The following is a 20,329-nucleotide window of genomic DNA, read 5'->3' as shown; positions in this document are numbered from 1 at the left end:
TTCTCTCCAAAAATGGAAGGACAGTAAGAGGGCTATCCTGTAGCTGTTGATGGTTGTCCCAGATTTGACACAACTGTGACAACTAGGTCCTTTCGTAGCATGGTGAGGGGAGATGAACACAAGATGCCCCCTCGTGTTTCCACACACCAGTTTCCCTCATGTGACTCCAGCTCAAAACGCAGCCTATGAAAACCACACTGCATTTCATTTGGTTCCTTTAACAAGAGAAAAGTTGCTATGTGGGACTCTCTGTGGATAGCTGTCATACTCCTTCTCCCACATCACAATTCTGTGGGATAAGGCTATATCAAGATAGATAAAAAGGGGGAAAGAATGGAAAATGGCCCTATTGTATGATTAAGAAGAACACATGCCAGTGTGGAAGAGTATCTAAGCCCTTCTGCTAACACTGAAGTGTCATATGCTCCAATGTACTCAGCTAGAACAAGAAATACACGGAATCAGTAGTAACCTATCTTAGTTACAACTGTTGTGTAAAGTCGCTTTACTTTCATGCTAGGCATTCCATATATTTAATTTAGTACAGGTTAACCTTGTTTAATGCCCATTCCACAAATAGAAATTAGCATTTTAGAGGAAAAAAAAAAAAAAAAAAAAAAAACCCAACAAAAAAAACCCCACAAACAAACAAAAAACCAATTGAAAATATCTATGAAACTTAAATTTTTCTTGAGATTTTACAAATTTCTTAATCTCTCAAGTTCAGGAATACTTTCCTGATGTTTTAATGTTTTTCTTGGTTAATAGTTTTGTAGCATCCATTTTATGTGTCATGGCAGTGTAAAGAAAATGCAGGAAATGGTACATAATGATATGATTCTGGCACTGTAATTTTGGCCTTGTGCATCTCAATGATCACATTCCTTTGATATGCCACAGTAAATTTTAAAATGCTGCATTTAATGGTAAGTCTGGTGAACCACAATTGTAGAGCTTGGTAATGCTTGTTTTGGCTTTGCAAAGTGAGATATCAAAGTGGTATAAAACCAACTTGCCATAGTTGGCACCATCAAGTTTAACTTTAACTTGTATCCAAAGCGAATGGATAGTCAAATAAAACCATCCCTCTGGAAATAGCAGGGTACTGTATATAAACTAGAAGAATTATTGGTTGTAAAGCAGTCTGGACTGAATATAACAAACTCAGCTGGCCTGAGCTCAGGGAGCTGTTTCTTTTGCTTCATAACGGAGCTTTTGTTTCAGAAGCTGGAAACTCTACATTTAGCCCAGTAACAAATTCTTAAATGAATCACCTATGTGTAGGTTGGATAGCATGTTTACCAAGACTTCCAGATGTGTATTGTTATACCCATGTACCTTACACAGTATGGTGTGGCTGTCTGTGTATTACTCTACACTAAAAATCTAAAATAAACCCAAGCCTTCCCTTTAAAATGTCTAAAACCCAACTGTGCCGTAAAAAACACATTTCTAGTCATCCAAATCTACTATCATAATAGCTCTCACAAAATGGCTGGGTTACCCCATTCTAAAGCAATTCAGTATGGGTTTTCCTTCTTTCTTGCTGGTAAATGGGTCCTACTCTCTATGACCTGTTCTTCCATAATTCAGTTACCAACATTTTCCTTCTCCCATCACCATTTTAATATTCTTTCATGGACTAAACTACTTTATACAATCCAAGCTTCCGATTTCAGGTTGTTACTATTATTTAAGGCAATTTCCAACTTAAATATATACCCACCCTGGGGATAAATATAACTAGCTGAATGTGGGAGTACAATTCAGTGTGAGGAAAGGTTATAGAAACAGTCCTTTGTACATTCAAACTTCAGGCGGTGTGTTCCATAAAAATAACAATTGTGAAATCATTACCTTGGAGATAAAATAGCACAATGCTTAAAGAATTCAGCTAATTCATTTTTATAGGCTGAATTTATGATTTATAATAATTACTTAACATTGTTCAAGAACATAAGAAAGACAGAAAGCAGCAAGCTGCATCTATTTTATTTAAAATGCTCTCAAACCAGCCATGACTTTAGGTGCTTCACACCACCTGGAAGGGGTGGGAAGCTTTACCTATCGATACTGATAACTGTAACCAAGAACTAAAAATATGGTTATATAGATGCCTGCCTGACAGCAAATAAAATAAATTTTATTTGCACTGACAGACACAATTGTGACTTGTATTTTATACACTCCCAAGGGAGAGATGTGCTCTGATTTCTAGACAATCACAGTGTGAGTCAGTCTTCAAATCCTGCACAGGTGAATAGCAATACCAGGCAAGAAGTCACAAAACGGTCCAGATTCTGACTCGATTTACATACAGCATGGCAGCTGAAACATTTTCCAGCCCTGAGAAGGAAATCCGGTTAAGATTTAGAAAAGGGACTAAATAATTTCTCCAGTTTGTTAGGCAGATTTTCCAACAATTCACAATCTTGATTTTATCTGTTTATAAATCAGATTATTTGACATTTTACTAAAATACAAGTTTGTAACCCTCACTTTATTGCTTTAAATAAAAGCCTCGTGAGCTCCACTACCCAGTCTTACTTGCTTTCACCACTGAACAAGGCAAGAATCTACTATTTTATTCCTTATCATACTACTGTAAATATCTACAAGAAATAACTCATCAAATGCAGACTACTAAACTAATTTTAGAAAATATTAACAATGTCAGCCTATGGTTACATGGTTTGCTAGAGTTCCTTCATCTATACATTTCAAACCTCTTCTCAGCTTTCCCCACCCTTTTCTTTCCCACAGACATGAGAGCAAAAAGTTAACATTCTAAAATACTTGGAAAGTGCTTCTGAATTAGTTATTTTATATATTTTCATGCATAATTATAACAAGACACTACTGTTATAGCAAGCATTTGCTTACCTCTCTTCCAATATTATAGCATTACAGAAATAAACAATGTTGTGACAATGATACCTTTGCTGTTTGTCCATCAAACCCATACTACCAGGTAATATAATCAAATTGTACATTTGTTACTGTGAAATTATTTTCCTAATATTTCAAATCATTTAACAATCCCATATTATATAGGCTTATTAACCACTATCTCAGTTATTTTCAGACATGAAATTGAACATTTTCTTTGCAGAATAAAAAAAATACAGATTGTACTGTGGATAGTTCACAGAGAAAGTAAATTTTCCATACTCCCCAAGTAATAGGAATAAACTGGTGATTAAGGACCATGTCTACGTCAATCTTTGCAGGGTCACTTGGGAAAACAATCCAAACTAAATTTCAAAATCCCGTTGCAAACATCATATCAAAAGGCTGAGTAGACAAATTTATTCAGAATTAGCATTCATAATTAGGTGTAATTTAGCTCACTATCTTTCTAAAACATATTAGAGTTATGCACACAATTTAATTCTGAATGAGAGTATTTTCTAGGAATGAGATTTTTTAATTAATATTTAGCTTGTCTCTTTAATAAATCTCAACTCATTTTTCCCTGTCATTTTACAGATAAATTAAAAATTATCATTTAACTTGCAATTCAGTGTTAGTAACCGAAGAACCCTCAAAAAGGGGGACATGTCACTCATAAATCTAAATGGATGTTCTACGCTGAAAGGCTTTTGGAATAGAAATAGCATATTTGCCTAAATATTATTTAGGTAGAGATTTTTAATATTTTTGTTTCATTTTCCCTTCCTCCACCACTAACCATTTTTCAAGTGAGAAACTGGAAAAACAACACAGCCAAAAATAGAGAAGAACCCAAGAACAACTTTTATTTTCTCACCAAATTTTTTTTTTCATAATTTTGGGAAAATGTTGATAAACATTATATATCATTCACATTTTTCTTTGTTTTCTCCTTGTGAAAAAGTAGACTTGAAATTCTAGAAAATTATCAAGAATTTGCCGCCTTTTGCCACTACATTGACCAATGTAAAAGGCAGTGCTCTATAGAAATTACAAAATCAGTAAGTTTTAAGAAAATGGAACTGAAAATATGGAATATAAACATACAGAATTCACTTACCTCTTAAGGTATATTATACCTTAATTGAATAATACTATACTGAAGCAGTAAACAAGGATACATTTTTGCACCAGTGAAAAAACAATAGGCAAAGAACTCCTGGTACCACACTGGAAAAGAACACAAAACTTCATAATACGGTTATAGCAATCTGGCCTGGTAAGGATATATGCCAAAAAAATCAATACTTCCAATACATTGATTCTCTTAGATTTAGAATGCGAAAATGAATATCATAACCTCAGTTAAGGTACATCAAATCATGTGCTTCTGATATAATTTGTTGATGACTTATATGGACCTAACTCTATTTAAAACTGGTATGAGGATGAGATTATGCTCCGTACAGACTGAATTAAAATTCTCTTAGAGATATTTGTGTTTGAGAACTCAAGCATGTCATTACCTATGTTCTTTACCATCAATTTCTGAATACTTATTATACAGTATATATCTAGATACGGAGAGTGGAAAGGAAGTAAAGCCTGTATTATTTACAAGAGCAGGATTTACAGCCTAATTATGGCCCAATGATGAGTGATGAAAACTCCATGGTAAACCACACATATATATTATTTTAGAGGAAGCATGTAACACTTTTAGGTATTTTCCTCGACTTAAAACATTTAAATTGAGTTATATTTTTTTAATACCTGTGACTACAAAACAGTCTGATGAGTATCATTTTGCAGACTTTGGAAGAAGAAAAATAGTATAACTGAGAAATTGTATTTATTGGTTTAAAAGGTACCAAATCCTTTTTATTTTACATAGGAATGTTAGACTAAGTTCTGGCATCTTAGAACTCATTAACTCAGTGTAATTTCCTCTTTCTAATGACATCAGTCTCCTAGTTCAGCTCTCACTGTTTGTTTCTTACTCTAACAGACCATCTCAAAGCAATTCAACATTAGTCAAAAATGGAATATTGCCCTTCTGGACTTCAGGTTAGCATAACTGCAAGGGGAAACTCCATAGCTGGCACAGGGAAGATGGGAGAAGGTATATTTTTGTGGCAGTTTATTTAACGAAAGAAAAGATCACCTGACTGAGACTGCTCAAAGGATTGGAATGTTAAAGGCATGTTGTGGGAAGCTGCTGAAAAGGCAAATGCAGGTGAAATTAAAGACACATATTAAATGAAGTTTATCATATGACTCCATAATTCATCACTGGGATACAAACAGCTATATGCTAACAAGCAGGCAAAGAGACAATTCCATCTTAGCTTCACTACAAGAATCAACGTATTTGCCTTAGAAGAGACTGCTTTTATAACCTTGTGTGACAGAGCAGTAAGAAAGCCAGGGCAGAACTGTCTACACCTTCCTTAGAATTAGCACTTCAAAAGCAGTTGGAGGTTTTCAACAGCTAAACTGGATTTTAGCAGAATCCAAACTGGAAAAAGCTTTCCAAATAGATAAAATACAAATCTGTTGAAAGAGACAAGTTCAAATGTAACATTTTAGAAACAATCTCCTTCTCACTCTTGGTGCCTATACACCCAAATCCTGCTCCTAGGTCCAGCAGTTTCCAATTCTTAGACTGCTATAAACTCAGCATTCCTTTTTAAAGCCTAAGAAGACTTTCCCTGTCCTTTCACATGTAGCTATATAGCTGCTCCCTACCTCTTACAGGAATTTCCCAGGTCCTTCTGAGCTCCCCAGCTGCTTGCACTGAGGTGGGGAAGCTTTGCCAGTTAGGCATGGCCAGTAACACTCAAAAACTAATTCCAGGGAAGCCACGCCATCCTTTCCCTTTGGAAAGGTGCACCTGAACTAAATAAATACCTCATCAGGCCTATTTTCACCTTTTTATAAAGTGTAGCACACAATAAGCTGTGATTAAACAAGTGACACAATACACCTTTCATCACACCATGGATGAAAGACAGTGCTTAATTGTTAATTGTTAACTTAAAAATTATGTGACTGCTGGATTTTACAGTGTGACAGGATGTTATGTACCATGGAGCCCTCCCTGGTTTTGCTTCCTGGCAGTACCACAACAATGGGGAGAATCCTTAGAAGTTCTCCTATGTGGAACTCTATAAGGCTTTTCTTCAACATGTGCTTAATCAAGCAGAGCTCACTGATCTCTGTTCTTTTCACTTAAATGTGACCTTTTAATTTTATGCTCAAATATTTGTTGGATGAATATAAGAGCATATTTCTGTTGCAGGAAACAATGCTTTAATGGAGAAGGGACAGTAGGGCTAAGGGTTTTTTTGAGACAGGTCACCTTTTCCCATGAAATAGCATTTACTGATATTAAGAGAGTTTTCTATTTTGTTGGGTTTTTCTTGAAACTCCTCAGAGGTTTGGCATAGACCTATGGAAGTCTGGCATGGGCTTTAATTTTTGCTAACTCTTGGCACCTAACAACTCTTCTCCAAAAAAATTCTTGAAAACTTCAAATCTGAGTTATCTACTAAATGATGACCCTCAGAATACACAGTTTAATTAGATTAAATAAAAGCAGCAGCACATTTTTAAGAAATGAGGATAAACACATTTTTTTAAAGTGAGAGACCTAACAAGTGAGAGAGGAAGCAAAGCACTGAACATCTTTTTTTAAGGGGAATTTTTCAGAAACAAAATAATTCCTGCATTTCTTCCTGCTGTGTTCTGCATAGAAAGAAGCCACTGTTTTACCAGTCAGACCATTTTGCCTTTGGGGAGGGGAAGTCAGGAACAGGGAAACTCCCTGTTGAAGGGACAGCAGCAGCATTCCCATGCCTGCAGCCCATTCCTGTGGCTCCCACAGCTGGAAATTAAACAGAAAAAGTGGGTAATGCAAACTTGTGGTCAGGTTTCAAAGTTAGTAGATTGTACTAGCTTGACATGTTTGAAATCAAACTGTGCATTCTTTCATTCCATTTTTTATTGTTTGATTGATGTAGGTGTTTGAAATTTTATGAATATCTGCTGTGACAGTGTACTATTGCTCTCTCAACAACCACAATTTTTAAGACGTTGTTTGTGTTCCTCTTTCTCAATGAAGAGGAATAAATTTCACAATGTGACTAACAGTATAAGGGCAACTAATATTAAATAAGTTAGCAGCTTCATTTTGTAGGGTGATTTCATGGGACTTTCTAAATTTTTTTTTCTCAAAAACAGTAAGTCCAGTGAGTTACAGAAACATATCCAAAATATATGCTATCACAAATTATGTTTCTAAACAAATAATGGGATGACAAGCTACCATCTCTTTTCCATTATTTTTTATAATAAAGAAAGAGCTCCAGAGTTTTATTGGGGATTTAAGACATCTTCACAGATAATAACATGTAAATTCCTTACAGGCTAAGGTAAGCCATGGGGGAAATGATGCCTTGGAGACAAAATGGTTCTGAAGATCAACCCTGACAGAGATGAACAAAGTGACAGACCCACAGGCAACTCTGAAGTCAGCAGCTCTACTGCCTGTGAAGTCTGCCAAGAAGCATAACATGCCCAGGTATTTCCAGCTGCCTGTTCATTATTCTCATTCCTGTCAAAATGCATCTTTCTTGTGACACTGTCATTCACAAAACATTCACTTTAGGCTCCAAAGGCAAAAAGGCCAAATTCAGAGCTCTAATAATCTGACATGAGTCTATTGAAGTCGATAGTTATGCTTGCTTATATTCATGAAGAAATTTGTCTCAATATCTTAAATTAGGTGCAATTAGATGCAATTTACCATGGGTTTCTAGGAATTTATGGGATTATTCCAAAAGTTAAAACTGCAAGACCGGACCTTATTTTAGATACTATCTGAGATTGTTCTACTGGGTTTTAGCATTACTATTCATCAGTCTCTTCCCCTGGGCATTAGCGGCACAGGCATCACTGAATGGTGGAGACTGAATGTCCATTTTCATTTAGTGGTTCTTCTCTCCCAAAGCAGAGTATTGCAAATAAGCATTTCTTACTGTCATTTTCCTATAGGTCTTTCCAGGTTTTTCAACACTATAATCACTTTGGGTCCAACAGAAGAGTATCTACAGTGAATTAATTCTATTTTTTTTTTCTTTTTTTTTTTTCATCCATTTCAAGTCTCCTCCAATTCAAAATAATACTAACATCATTCCAGTTTATCTTTGTCTTGGCCACCATACAGATGCCCAAGAAATATATATTGATTCTACTTTTCATATATAAAAACCACCATATGATGATTTTAGAAATGTCTAACTACCTTGTAGTTGGAGCTATTCCTGGGGAGAAAAAGACACACATTTTATATATATATATACACACAAACACACACACTTCCCTTAATGGGGTACAAATATATACTTACATACTTAAAAATTAGGCATCTGCCAAAATAGTAGAAGGATCAGAGTCATAGCTGACTTGCAGATGTGGGAACAAATAAAGAATAGGAACAGTATTCATGGTTAAGATAGGTTGGATGTTCTTACCTAGGGGAAAGTAAAAGACAAGATTGCTATATATCATTTGGGATGAATTTTGAGCTTTTTACATACCTAAAAATAAAAACAGATGTACAAAATCCTATTTGTATAACAAAGCTCAATTTTGAAATGGCTACTGTCTGCAAATGTGATGATCCTTTAAGCTCTATCTTTAAGAGGACTGAAGGATTCTGAGCAATCTATGGATGATAGTAAAGTAGCTAAATAATAAATATTTGGAATTAAATACATTTTTTTTTTCTCTCCTTTTCTGTCTCGCTCTCATATCTGGTTATAGTTTGGTAGAGAATTAGAAAACTAAACTTTATAACAAATTTTGGAAAATCACTGCAGTCATCATCTTGAATCAATAAATTAATCCTTAGCATAAAATAGGGTAAACATTGCCTCCTACACTTAGAATCTGCAAACATACATTGTAGATGCTTTAAGCATATCTGAATCTTTCTCTGAACATTGAGAATTTACACTAATACTGCACCTGGCACAGAGAAGTTATCTCTGGTTTCAATGTCTAACAACAGTACAAAAAAAAAAAGTTTATTTCAACTTCCATTATTTTGCCCAATGTATTTCAGAAATTCTGTATCCTTTCTTATAGGCTTTTGATAATACTACATTTTGGAAGGTTCATATTTTATTCTGATTGATGTTTTGATTTAGCAATCCAATCTCAAGTCTTTATATATAAATTAATGATTTTTTTTTCATTATATCTGTAGAACTTTCAGTATACAAATAAGCAAAATATTTACATGCTCACAATCTACATGAAAATTACCAGAAGAAATTTAATATTGAAATAATTGAATTCTGGATTCCCTAGCATCTACTGAAGATTGTTATCTAGTATAAAACTTACTTATTACTGTGGTGACTTAATAATCAGTAGCCTGGTACTTAAATCGTGAGTGTCTGGATCACATAACTCATAAATTAATATAGTATTAGAAGAAACAATGTAATGGAACCTCTTTAATCCAAATGTGAAATTTTATATTCCTATATTTTTATTGCCTGTTTTATAGTATCTCATGCAATTAATATTAATAAATTAAGATATATTTTAATCTAGAGTTTTACTTTTTGTACTTCTTCCACTTTACTGTTTTCATCTTCCTCTACTATCACTATGCAAGTAGACTTCATTAATTTTTGCTTCAATCCAGACTGGTTACAAATGAATCTAATTATTTTATAGTTTGGGCAATGTGCCTGGTAGACAGCAGGGCTTGGACACCCACTGGTGCTTTGAAGATACATGTTGAAAGAAAAACTTGACATTTTTCTGATAAAGTTAATTATTTTCATGATATTGACTACAAAATGATCACTTTGTTGGAAAAAAAAAAAAAAAAGCAAAATATGGGCAGTTAAGATATTGAAACATTGTGAGCACCTGTTTGATAAGTTTTTTAAAGTGTTAAGAGGAGATGAATACCTCATGATGAGATGAATTGATCATTTAGTGTAACACACATTATAGAGAAAAAAGTGAACCACAATTTCAAGATATCATCAAAGAGGACAAAATGTATGTCAAGATGTTCTGCTGGTCCTGCATTTATTTATTCTTTTGTGATTCTCACAGACCTGCTATATTCTCCTCTGTTTTGTCCTTTTATCAGATGCAAATATTCACATTTCATTATATTAAGCAATGATTAAAATAGTATTTTCAAGAGACTCGCCTTTTGAAAATCCATACAAATGCACAAACAACATGTAAATACACTGCCTTTGAGAGAGGAATTATGTGCTCTGCAGAAACCCATGCCCATGGACAGGAAGCTCAAGGCAATTTGGCAGTTTTAGTGCAATCCTTGTTTCATTATTCCCTGTCACATGAACTGCTCAATGCCTTTTGGGAACTGCTGTTAACACACACAGCCCACTGGCCTCCTGGGACTGGTGGTCCCCAAGACTTTGATAGCGCTTGTGTACTGAAGGCTGCCTCACATTTCAAAAGGGAATGGTCAGCTCTAAAAAGAGTTTTCAAATCTTAAACAAAAGGCACCAAATCAAATTAAAAGCTTTGCCATGTCAATTTGAAAGCTACTACATATAACTCAACCACTTTTCTCAGAGGTTTTGTGTTTTTTTTTTTTTCTGTGATAAAAATAGAATTATGTCTAAAAAATAATTATTACATGGCATGATAGTGCATGGGATTCAGTTTTCATCAGCTAGTACTATTAAAATGGCCATTATTTCATGAACTGAGATGCATAATGAGAAATATTTGAACAAGTCTGCCAGCACTCTCATATTCCAAGGCAGTCATCATTTGACAACCCCTGCAAGTCCTTTGACAGGATGTGTAACTCTGGAAGAATATGAGATAAATATAACGTGACTTAAATATTTATTGAATGATAAATTACTAATGTATTTTTCTTTTATTTTCATTTATTTATATACACATTATATTTGGGTCCTTCTCAAAAGTGGGCAAATGGGAGGCAAGGATGAGACAGGGACCTCCCTGAAAGGTGACCTTTGTTTTCGCAGTGCTCTTTCTTATAGAACAGGATAAAATTTTATGCTACTCCAAAGTACTTTAACAAGTTATTCAGTTGTGAGGAAGTACAGGACTCTCATGACTACGCTTAAATTAATTTGCTGTTAGCTATTAGTCTTCTTAGTTGTCTCCCTGTCTTAATTTCCACCAGTTAAAAGGAACTGTGAGGGTGGTAGCATTTTGTTGCCAGAAACTAATAAACATGCTACAAGTGTGTGACACATGCAGACCATTAGTCTGTGCCTGCACTGCCTCCTTGTGTATTAGATAGGCCACCAGTACTCGCCCAGTACAAGACAATCCACAAAACAATGCAGAACAGGGACTGTCAGAGGCCTTTTATACTTAAACATCTGCATTCATCCTTTGTCATAATTAAAAATGGACTGTGGTATGCAGATATTGGCCCACTGCTTCAAGAACAAAACTGATTAAAGCAGAACTGATCAGAGACTCTGACAAGATAAACAGTTGGCAATGAGAGTAACTGATCCTGTCCAAACTGTCCCCTGTGCGTTCCCCCAGCCCATGTATCTGTTTCAACTGGTCTGCAGCAAAAGAAAGTCTCAGATAAAACATAAAAACAAATGAATACAAGAACCAATTAGATACAAGCAATGAAAGGCAAATATATGAAAGTGTTGTGTTGCAAACTATGGCAGACTTACAATTAAAGGTAAGTTTTAGTTGGCTGTTGAATAAATTCAGAAAAAGCAATCAAAATATAAATTTTTGACAGCTCTGGTATGTAATGGCAATATCTAAAAACTAGACAGAAACTGAGAAACTAATCCCCATATCAAATACGTATGTCACATTTTCAGTTGACTTAAATAAGGAAAAACTCTGGTATCCTTAATATGTCATGCTTTAGGAGATGTATTAAATATTACACTAACTGCTCATATGTCTTTTTGTTTTGAATTTATAATTGTAAATACAACAGGTTATGATCCTAAGAAGAAATTTATGCAAATGAAAAAGGAATGGTGGGTTGTTGTATCAATCACACTGTGATGTGCTATAAAGTATCAGTAGACGAACCTTGAAAGATTAGGGAGTTTGGCTGAAACAAGCCCCCAAAATTGAGCTGGCAGTGTTGCATGATACTTGGTACTTCCTGCTGCTCACTGAACAGGATGGAAAAGTTGTGCTGTGTAATGCTGTAAAACAGCATTTACTGTTTATAGTTATATTTCAGAAATATTTTTCTCTCTACCAAGGGAGGTGAAAGAAAATCAGACTATTCCACAACACAGTCATGATAAAGATTCAGCAAAATCAATGAAACCAGGAAAGATAGTGATTGCTGCTTTTTTTCAATTAATTTCTTAGGTTGACAGAGACATTCTCTTTTAACCTTTTAACCAAATACACAACACATTTCCAGAACAATTCCATCAGTAAATCTTCCATTCGCAAATGTGTGGTCCTATGGATCCACAATCCACAGAAACTAACATCCCAGCCATACCATATGCTGTAACTCCTCAAATAGGTCATCTGTATCAGCATCAGAACAGTGCCTACTTTTGTGTATATTAAGGCTATGGAAAAGCAAGAAAGGAGGAACTTCATAGAGAATTACAAATTTGTCAGACCACATCTTTGAATGAAAAGAAGAAAGGTAACGAAAAAATTGTGCTCCTTAAATGTGGCATTTATATAAATGAAGTCAGTTACTTCTCCTCTCATGTAACAATGTAGATGCACGTGGATAAAAAGGAGGGTTGGGGGAGTAGGATATATGCCCTCATCTTGTCTGCACAGACAGGTCAGAATCAAACAATAGACTATTTTTTTTCCAAACAATCCTGATCTCATTTATGACTAAGTAAACAAAACCAACAACAACAAAAAAAATGAAAATAATGCATTAGCTTCTGATAACACCAGTTACTTTCCTCTCTCTTTGATGCAGAGAGAATCCACATGGGGAGGGTTCTTCATCTTTTCTCCCTCAATCACAACCATAATCAGACCAACAGCCACAGCAAACATGAAACTAAGAGACTGACTCCTATTACTATCTCTGAGGCTCAACTGATAATTCAGCCTCTCCAAGTGAATTCTTCTCAAGCCCAAGTGTAATACACAGGCAGGTAAACAGGGTTTATAACAAAACTAAAGATGAAGCATTCTTGTAATATTGCAAGTTCTGCGGTGTCTGGGAAAACTTGAATTTTTATTGCCTTGAGCACTAAACGTAACCCCAGTCCTAAACATTACTTTCATTGTAGCAAGGTGATGGATCTGTACAAACTGTGCTAAGGTGTAGCCTTAGGTGTAGTCCATTTGGCAACACTTACACGTATCTGAACTAAGACAAGAGCTGTTTTTATCAAAATGAGCTGTGCAGAATCCAACAATAATCCCGCATGCTCAAGTTTTCATTTCCCAAATGATACCTCCTAATTCCACCCATTCCCCTATTTTTATATGCATATATATATGGTTATCAAAATTAATATAAACTCATGATGATTCCATACAACATCCTATTCCTGCAAACTTTGCAGAATCTGTCTATCAGTGTGGGTCTTGAAAATATTTTTTTTCTGCCTTTCTTCAAGCAAATCATATCTCTAACATTCACTATACCCAGTCCTGAAAACAATGCATTGGCCATTGATATCAATAATCTGCTTTCTATTCCCCAGCATTAACCCAGTCTCCTGAAGTCATCTTTTGTAGTGTAACCTTAATGACCAATAGTATATAAGTTTGGTAGATAAAAAAGATAGAAAACTCAAAATGAGATGCTGGATCTTGATGATACTTCGTATTTCTAGATCCAATCAACTGGGTTGCCTATTAATTATGCTATTGAGACCTCACCTAAACCTCTCCTCCTCTTGATAGAAACCTTCCTAACTCTTCAGATCTGTAAAAATTAATGGTGAACTGGGATTTTGACAATTCCCTAATCTTAATCTGAAAGATAGCAAGTCATTACTGAAAGAGAACAAGTGTCATCAACTTGTAGCATCACTACTTTTTTTCCTGCCCCAAGAACCTTCTAGAAACTAGCAAGAAATTGGATTCTATATAGTAAATCTAATCTCAACCCTACTCAGAAGACCAGACACCACCTTAGGGCTACAGAACAGTCCCTGGCCCATTTTATTTACTAGATTCAGTCTAAAGATTCCCAAACATTAATCCTAAATTCCTATGCCTCCAATTCTAATTCTTGCATTATTATTAACTACAGAATCAATTACTAGAGGAAAAGCCAACGGCTTCTATTCATTTGAGCTAAGTCTTTTTGATTCTTATTGCTGGGAACACTGTAGATTCTACCATAAGGTATGCTCTTTATACTTCAGTCATTCATTTCCGAAGTCCTACCCTTAACCTGTTTTAAACACTAACAACACTCTCCCAGGGCAAGTACTCCTACAGAGACTGATGGAAGAAAAGACAGTGAAGGCTTCTAGCAGTTATTTGCCCAATTCTCACCTCTGTAGCCTCTGCAGAGTCTAAGACTAATTTGCAATTTATACGTAGGAACCTACTGATGTAATATAAGACAATATCAGTCTCTGGTTTTCATTTGTACTGTTTCTATGCTTACTTGCAGGGGACTCTATAGAACAGAACATTACTCAGGGATGCAGACACATTGCATTAAAAAACCTAGCCTGAAGTGTAACAAAAGCCTTGCTCATTACAACTGTAAAACAAAATATAGACCCTTAGCTTATTTCTCCATCTGGTGTAGAAATATTATTTTCTCTTGAGGAAAAAAATGACGAAAGGCTTTGGCTGCAAACTACATTAGCACAAAGCTTGCTGGCAAGATTTTTGCATTTATGAGAAATGAATTTACCTGTTGATGCATTATTTTCCTAAGCCTTAAACCCTCTGCCTAAGACTAGACTTATTCTCAGCCTACAGGAGACTAAGGCATTGGTTTCTGTCAGTTGTTATAAAGCACTGGTTTCTGTCAATACCTACCTCCTTCTTATCTCCTTGTTTTCCATAGGTTCAAAATGCAAGTGGAAATTGTGACAACTTAGGATACAAGTATCAGCATTAAACTAATTTCTAGTAGTAGTTTTCTTTTTAGGAAGGGCACCAATTTCTACAGGAAATCACAACACAATACATCAGATTCTATTAATACCTCCCTGCTACTCATCTTGGGCAGTCTTGCATAGCTGAACATTACTCAAGGTTTAGGACAGTTATGATTCCCAAACCTTAACACTATTACTTGAACACTAACTATAAATTGAATTAACTAGCACATAAGGGAATAGCCCCCATAGTTAAAGACAATATTAGTCAATGATTTATACCAGCATACTTAACTTCAGGGGAACTTTTAGAAAGGTATCATACCCTGAACTCTTTGCTAAAACCTTCAACCTAAACCTGTCATATGTACCTCCTAAACAGATAGTCTGGTAGTTCCTATGGGACTCATGCAGCTCAAGGCACAGGTTTCTATCAACATAGTTATTATCTCCAAGGGTCAGCAGGGTCCAAGAACAATATGGTTTCTTAAGACTTCAAAATCATGAGCCCTACCCCTGTGCCAAAACTTTTCCCTTTTCTTACTGTTAACAGTGATGTGAATGCCTACAGGGAGAAACTTCATCAGGTATCAATCAACATCACTCTCTGCAGGGTCTACAAAATCCAAATTCAAAAAGAAAAGAAAACTTCCCAGACTGTGACCAAACCCCATGTATAACCTTTCATATAGAAATTCTGGAAAGACAAGAGATAATCACTATAGTATAAAACTGTAAGGAGCAATAGGTTTTAGGACTCAAGCTCCTTCAAGCTTCTGAGGGGACTGTCAGATCTGCATTAAAGTTCTTGATAATTTAATTTCCAAATCTCTCTTATTTTAACATCCTACAATAAACTAGTACCTTTACACTTCATATTCCAAAACCCTGACTTAACCCTATCCTAACCCTAATTTTATGAAACTTGGCAGTTGATGCCTAAAACTGAGGAAAACACCATACACTTTTATGTTCTCTCCCAGAGAACTCTAGAGGGGAGCAGGAAGTGATGCCAGAAGCTGAAAGGGCGGAGGATGTAGGAGCACGTAACAGGAAAGGAAGGAATGGCTACTGGGAGCAGAGAGACAAAAAGTTACCAGAAAAGCAGCAGTTCCAAATAGGACAGCTTGAATCTCGCCTTGCTATCCACAAAGATTTGATAACCCTACATTGTAAACATGTTACTGCAAAAGGAGGAGGCAATTAACTGGTCTAGAATATGCCTCACTGGAGAAGACTGTGAAAAGGTAACAGTTAGGAATTTTGTATCACATATTATTTTGCTTATCTTCTTTGTACCATCTGCAATACACTTTCAGAGCACAAAAGAAGTTTAATTTTCCTGATTTTCTAGGTGAGGGCTTGAGCCTTTGTTTTATTATCAAACTCTTAAGTACAAAGATATTCCTTCTTTCTGACAACCAAACTCTGGCAGAAGGAATTATACTTATTTATTTGAGGAACCATCCCTAAAGTAAAACACAACACAGGTTATTGTTTTGCTTTTAGTCAAACCTGTTCTTATCTTCACGATCCTGAAGAACAGGATGCAATTTTTCTGCTTTACATTTTTAACACTCAGTGTTAACAACATTAAAAAAAAAAGGGAGATAAACCCTTCAGCAAAAGAGAGGTATAAGCTCCTACCAACTACAGCCCCCTTCCCAAATCAGCAGACAATCTGCTTCAAAGAGCAGTCATGTCATTTAATCCTTTAAAATCCCTAACTCTAACATGAACTTTATTCCTTACACAGGCCTAGAAGAATCTCTCATGTTGGTGTTTCTGGTAGCTCCATTTAGTGCACATTCAGTTTAAAAAAGTAAGGAATATTTCACCAGAAACTGTACAAATTCAAACTTCAACATATATACCACAACAAATATGTATCCAATTTGCAGCCACATCACAGCCCTGCTTTTAGAGCTGTGTAAGGTTGCATAGTGCAGCTGCATCTAAACACTCCAGCTTTGCCAATGTCAACTGAAGAGGCTTCTTTACATTCTCAATAGAAAAAAAAAATTAGTATTGCTAATGTTTCTGTAGTCTTCTTGTACTGAGCGAATGAGTACTGAACTATGCTGGTTTGTATCAAATTTCTTCTATTATCATCTGTCTTCTCTACTTCTTGGAAATCTGAAAGGAAAAATCAGTGGACACTGAGCCATTCCCTAGCCAAAAGAGTTTGGTGAGGCAGAAAGAAAGCCTTGGCTTCATCCTTCAGAACCTTAGATAATGGAACTGGGGGAGTTCAGTGAAGCTGTAAGCTATTGCTGGTAGTAGCAAATGGTACATTACACTCCTTGAAGAAGGAATCATGGAAAGAAATAGTAATTTTTGTCTATATGCATGTGTTCCTATATTTCTCTTGCATTAAAACTACAAAAAGAAGCCCATTAGCATTTCATCTAGCAGAGATCATTCCACTAATCTCCGTTTGTAAAACATCTGTTTTTTACCAAGGGTTCACTTCACTGAAGCAGTATAACTCACTTTTCTTCCCAGTATTAATCATATAACAGAAAACTCTTAGAAAACATGGATCTGCAGCACAAATGACACAAGGATGAACTACCCACCTGCATAAAACAAAAGAATTAAAGTCATAGAGAAGGCAGTGGGTGACTACTTTTAAGACAGTAATTTATTTTGCAGTATTCACTTCTGTGCTATGAACAGAATTGGAGAAAGAAGTTCGTTTTAGAAGGCATCAGCATCTGTGTGAAGCTAGAAACACAGTAGTTTAAGCCAAGTCAATGACCCTGAAATATGTGGAAACCAACAATAAAAGCGTACTCTTCCTTACAGTGCATTAGTTATTCCCAGTGGAACGACCCCTTTATATACAGAGAAGTGTCTTCCTTTTGGTGATGCCAAGGAATATGCTAGGAAAAACACAGCAAGACAGCCAAAGAACATCACATTTACAGTTACATTTCACTAAAGTGCCTATAGTCTGAAGACTGTGAAAGTGTTGCTGCTGTGAGTTTCTTGTAAGCTATAATGGTCAAGGAAACATATTCTTTTCTCCATAGTTCCTAACCCCTCCCCCTCTCTGCCCCAAAATATAACAATGACCCATCTGTGCACATACAAGAAAGCAATTCCTAATATTTAAACATGGACTAATCTGCCAATGTTGATGTATCAGGGACAGAACATAATGAATGTCACAGTGCTTAGGCTTTCTTTTCACTAAAACTGTCTTGAAGAGTAATGAGGAACAAGAAAGATGATGGAAAGAACAAACCACTGAGGATCACAGCTGATTTTTTTTTTTTTTTGTAATATTCTCTTCTGTTTTTCTGTGAAAACATTTTTATGTTTTAACCCTCTTTGAGATTCAAGAAAAAAAAAACAAAAAAACCACCCTTATTTCTCTTGAAATGACATATAAGTGCTGAAATTTTATACCAAAATCTTTTAAGAATAATTTTATGGCACTTATAAAGCTTATCTATGCTCTAAATCATTATTTATTATTTGACATATTTTAATTGCACCTAGGCTGCAATTACTTCACTCTGGAATACTATCATGGTGATTAAGATTGCAAACTAAGAAAATCACTTACATGAAAATCAGTAGTGATTAAATACTGAATTTGATGGGCTGCAAGATGTGGATCTTCACCTAAACTGCATGTAACTTTTCTCTTGTAATTGCAGAATCTGATGTAATTTATTACATGTCTGTGTGGCTTGATATGCCAGCATGCAAAAATAACTGGGCTAGCTCTAAAAAAATGTTTCTGGTACTGGAATTAATATAGAATTATACAGAATTGTGTATTAATATAAGCATGCTACTTCACATGCATTAATATATTTCCCTTCTACTGCATTGTGGGGATCTAAAATTCTCAGCATTTAGTTCTATTTGTTCTGCTTTGGATTGATGTAGGACCACAAAAATCATTGGGTATCTTTCCACTGATACTTTGGGGGCTGAACAACATCTCCTAAAATTTACATAACTGTATAGGCACTGTATTAAATTACTATTCTCTACACTGTGAGAATAACAGTTGTTTTTTACTACCTATCTGAAATGCTTCCACTTCCTCTCTTGAGCAGAGACAGATTTTTTTTCTTTTTACTAGGATACAGTTTAGATTCATTTACACTAACAGAAAGGCTAAAAAAAAATAAATGTCAGAGAGGCAACATGTGGTAAGAGACTGGAAACAGCAATACTGGTGACAGAAGCATCTGTCTAAGCATCATTTCTAAGCATCAAGAGGAAACTTGAAACTTCATAGCATATGAGGTTTTCCAGTGACAAAGTATTAAGTACAAAGAATAAACTGCCATTGGGACTGCCTCCTGACATTGTAATGAAGGAGGATGAAGCATCAAGGAATTAATTGATCTGTTCTAGGAAGCATCTAGTAAACAACTGAGACCACCACAGACTGGTAGGGCAACGATAATAGCACTAATAATCAGTTCCTGACTTTTGGGGACCTGTACACGGTTAAGGTTTAAGACAGACAACTGTAAGACCAGTTCTGAAGGAGTAAGCTTTGATACAGAAAAGTCTGAGAGACATGGCATTTTGGTGCTCCACAACTGTACTGTGGGTCACTTCTTGAAGTGACAGAACAACCTTGTGCATCTCTTCACAGAATGGCACCCAAAGCATTTAAGGGAGCTTAGATGTAGCTGTGCTTCGCACCTCGGTCCCCTCATTTATAAATCTAATGACAGTAATACCAACTATTGCAGAAAATCAAGGATGGAAGGAGATAGGTATATTAATACAGTGCAGTAAACCGTAAGATACTGCAGGAAAGTTTAATACATTCCCGAAATTTAATTTGACATATAAAAGCAACATGTGCCTTGTGGATAAACCGTATGTTTATTAATTGCGTTAAAGTAGACAGATCTCAATGAAAACAAATTTTGAAAAACAATGTGACCGTATTTTTCTCCCATTTGCCAGAGGAGCCGGGGCAGAGCCTGATCCCTCCGGAGGATCTCGACCGGACCTACTGCGCGACCCGGCTCTGCCACAGGTTTCCACTACCTACCTACCGGTCGGTCCCCGTTACCGACTGCTGCACAAGTGGGACAGCAGGACACGGGTGGGGACGGGAGGTTTCTCGGGGAGGAGCTGTGAAACCTTGCTCCCCGATTTCCAGGATGTGGTGAGGCGGGGAATGGGGATGGCTGTGCGGTGGCGGGCTTTTCCTTCATCACCCCGCTCCCTCCTTTCTTACAGCGCCCTTAAAGCGGAGTCCCCGGAGGTCCCCCAAGGGGGTGTGTGTGACAACCAGCGCCTGGGAGCGGGGGTACGGGCAGCCGGGGCCGGCCCTGCCGCCGCGGTGAGTTAACCTCGCA

At 36.1% G+C, this 20,329-nt stretch overlaps 1 protein-coding gene and 1 long non-coding RNA gene across 2 annotated transcripts in view; both read left to right on the top strand.

Annotated features, from left to right (window-relative positions):
- The window catches only part of LOC113482690, a 92,131-nt gene extending 83,514 nt beyond the window's left edge, over positions 1 to 8,617 (top strand). The window contains exons 3-4 of the long non-coding RNA XR_003398904.1: positions 7,320 to 7,474; positions 7,948 to 8,617. This is a non-coding gene — a long non-coding RNA (uncharacterized LOC113482690). The remainder of the gene's footprint in view (positions 1 to 7,319; positions 7,475 to 7,947) is intronic.
- Positions 8,618 to 19,151: 10,534 nt separating this feature from the next.
- COL11A1 (collagen type XI alpha 1 chain) overlaps positions 19,152 to 20,329 on the top strand; it is a 167,430-nt gene continuing 166,252 nt past the window's right edge. Inside the window, exons 1-2 of the mRNA XM_026853967.1 lie at positions 19,152 to 19,156; positions 19,964 to 20,025. Coding sequence (XP_026709768.1) covers positions 19,152 to 19,156; positions 19,964 to 20,025 — 67 coding nt within the window. The remainder of the gene's footprint in view (positions 19,157 to 19,963; positions 20,026 to 20,329) is intronic.

This window comes from Athene cunicularia (genome assembly GCF_003259725.1).
Source record: "Athene cunicularia isolate RWA chromosome 8 unlocalized genomic scaffold, athCun1 chr8_part1, whole genome shotgun sequence".
NCBI classification, from domain to species: domain Eukaryota; kingdom Metazoa; phylum Chordata; class Aves; order Strigiformes; family Strigidae; genus Athene; species Athene cunicularia.
The sequence above is the reverse complement of the archived record's forward strand: the minus strand, read 5'-3'. Positions and strand labels throughout refer to the sequence as shown.